The sequence below is a fragment of the Phlebotomus papatasi genome, chromosome 1 (genome assembly GCF_024763615.1).
Source record: "Phlebotomus papatasi isolate M1 chromosome 1, Ppap_2.1, whole genome shotgun sequence".
In the NCBI taxonomy this organism is placed as follows: Eukaryota; Metazoa; Arthropoda; class Insecta; order Diptera; family Psychodidae; genus Phlebotomus; species Phlebotomus papatasi.
In genome coordinates, this window is record NC_077222.1 from 42,139,229 (window position 1) to 42,141,713 (window position 2,485).

Below are 2,485 nucleotides of genomic sequence, written 5' to 3' on the forward strand. Positions count from 1 at the left end.
TTTGGGATCGTAACATTTTTAATGCCTCGTCCAAGTTTAAAAAAGAAACTAGTTATGACGTGATAAAGTACTCGAAAGTAAGTGGGTATTCTCATGTTGACTTCCTTTCTTAATACCCTTACGTCTGTGTTGCGGATTTATTAATCATAGTACAAATCACAGCGAGAACGTGAGCAAAAGAGGACTCCAATACTAACGATAATGACGCAAATATTGGTAACCAGATGCGACTCTTTGCTGCCCAGTGATAAAATGTGAGCATCTCAACAGTTGTCTATCAAATATAAGTAGACGAAGCGTTCGTCGCTCAAGAGTCAGTGAGCTTCCGAGAGTTGGCCAGACAAGATAGTATAGTGTGCTGCCGTCAAGAAGGTGTAGGATCATTTGGCGGATATTTCAAGTGTTCAAGTGTTTTTTTTTTGCAACTTCTTGTTTAGATTCTTTTTTTTTTTCGAGTGAGTGGAGAGAAAGAGAGTTAATTAAGTGGAGTGATTTTATGAAGAATAAAAAAAATTGTTAAGTGAAGAAGTCAAAAAACGATCAAGACGATTAATTTTTGGGGAGAATCACTTGAAGAATAGCAAAAGTTCTTGGAGCTTTTTTTTCTCCATCATCTTCATAAATCCCCACAGACATCGAAAGTGATCGCCAAAGAGCAATCCACAGAGGATCATTTCCATCATATAAAAGTGTTTGAGGTGAAACACTGAGGATCAGTTGTGTTGAGAACGACTGTGTGGAAGGGTGTTCAATCATGAAGTTTCTTCTGTGTCTTGTTCGTAAGTAAATAATAAGAAAATCTGTTTTGTATTTTTGGAAAAAAAACCTTTCTATGAAATATCGGCAATGAAGAAATGGGTGATCGTTTGAAAATTAAATCATTAGCGGATTTTCCATTGTGCAATACGCGTGAATCATTTTTGTTACAGTGAAGCGGAAATTGGAGAAATTATTGGAATATTCCAGTTCAATAGAAAACAAATGGACTCAGAAAATATTCAAAGAGATAACGTGCCACAAATTGTGCTTCTTGGAATTGACATGGTTTAAACCACTTTTTTCTTTCAAAAAAAACTTGATTTTTGTGATTAAAACTACCTCGGAAATGTGTTAGAATCTTCATTGATTTACAAGTCACGGATTTATTTTTTTTTAGCAATTTGTATTCCTTATTTAAACTGAAGTTCTTTCAGCTGATGGATACGGTTCAATTCATTAGCAATTGTGCATTTTTGCCCCACAATTGCTCCCACTTTCTTATCATTAAGAATATTTTTCCGGCTTCTTTTTGTGTTGCTCCTTCCCACATTCATCAATAAATTACAAAATGTTGAAAATGGCAGAGAGATAGAAAACCAATGTGTGAATAAATAGCTCATTTATGTGATAACTATGTAGAAAAAAAAGATCATGGATTGTATTAATTGATTGATGTCTTTTATCTCGGCAGTTGTTGGTGTTGCTCTGACCACATTGGTGCAGGCTAATGAGTCACTGGGATGCCAGACACTCTGTCCTCTCAGTTATGCACCAATTTGTGCCACGGATGACTCTGGAAATACTCAAACATTTCCCAATGCATGTGCTCTCAGGACAGAGAATTGTCTCAAAAAACAAAGTAAAGCTTCTTCTGGCACTCAATTCCCAACAATTTTTCTAAAATATATTTCTTCCCTTTTCCCTATTTTGCAGATTTTCAGAAGACAGCGGATGGACCATGTCCCTAGGAAAGGGCTCGAGGAAGCTCAGTGAACAGTATTGCGACATGAATAGTTTTTTTTTGTGAGAGAAAAAAAATTGTTTTGAAAGAAAAATCTCAGAACTTTTTTCCATCATTGAGAACATACGAAAAAAAACAGCAAGAAATCATCTTCCTCGTTCACCAGAAACCTTAAACTTTGACGATTATAAAATAAAACTTGTCGCATGCTCGTGATGAATTTTTCCGGCCCTATTCTCCATCGCACAAATAAAAAAAAATAAATGAAAAAAAATCTATAAAAAAAAACAAGGAAAATGCTCTTCCTCATATTTTTCTTAGGATGAAAACAGAAAATGTTGAAATAATGTTTGAACTATAGAAATAATAAGAACGTGATTTGTATTCTGATGTCATGATCCAAATATACTTAATGTGAATAATCAATGAAAATAATTATCACTACTATGAGTTGAATGTGGAATTAGCAGTTTTGAAGTTTTTCCCCCCTTCACTCTTGGACTATGATGATGCCAAAGGCGCGCATTCTGCTTTCTTATCACTCGTGGACTCCTCGCTCTCGTATGACGCTTCAAAATTCACAGTAAATGCATATGTTGACAAGATATCAAAGCAAAAAAAAAGTCATAATTATTGCTAACGAGAATTGCAGAGATTTGTGCTCATAAATTGTAAGGCAATGAATACCGTTTTTTAGCCTGTTTCATTTTACCAACATGTGCTTAATTTTCACACTTTTCTCCTTCATGTTGTTTTACGTTGAAA

General features: G+C 34.8%; 1 protein-coding gene across 1 annotated transcript; it reads left to right on the forward strand.

Annotated features, from left to right (window-relative positions):
• The first annotated feature begins 229 nt into the window (after positions 1-229).
• LOC129799777 (vasotab) lies at positions 230-2,146 on the forward strand. The gene is made up of 3 exons (XM_055843985.1): positions 230-779; positions 1,451-1,618; positions 1,693-2,146. The coding sequence occupies exons 1-3, from the start codon at positions 755-757 to the stop codon at positions 1,725-1,727; spliced, it is 228 nt and encodes a 75-aa protein (XP_055699960.1). The 5' UTR covers positions 230-754; the 3' UTR covers positions 1,728-2,146.
• The last annotated feature ends 339 nt before the right edge of the window (positions 2,147-2,485 follow it).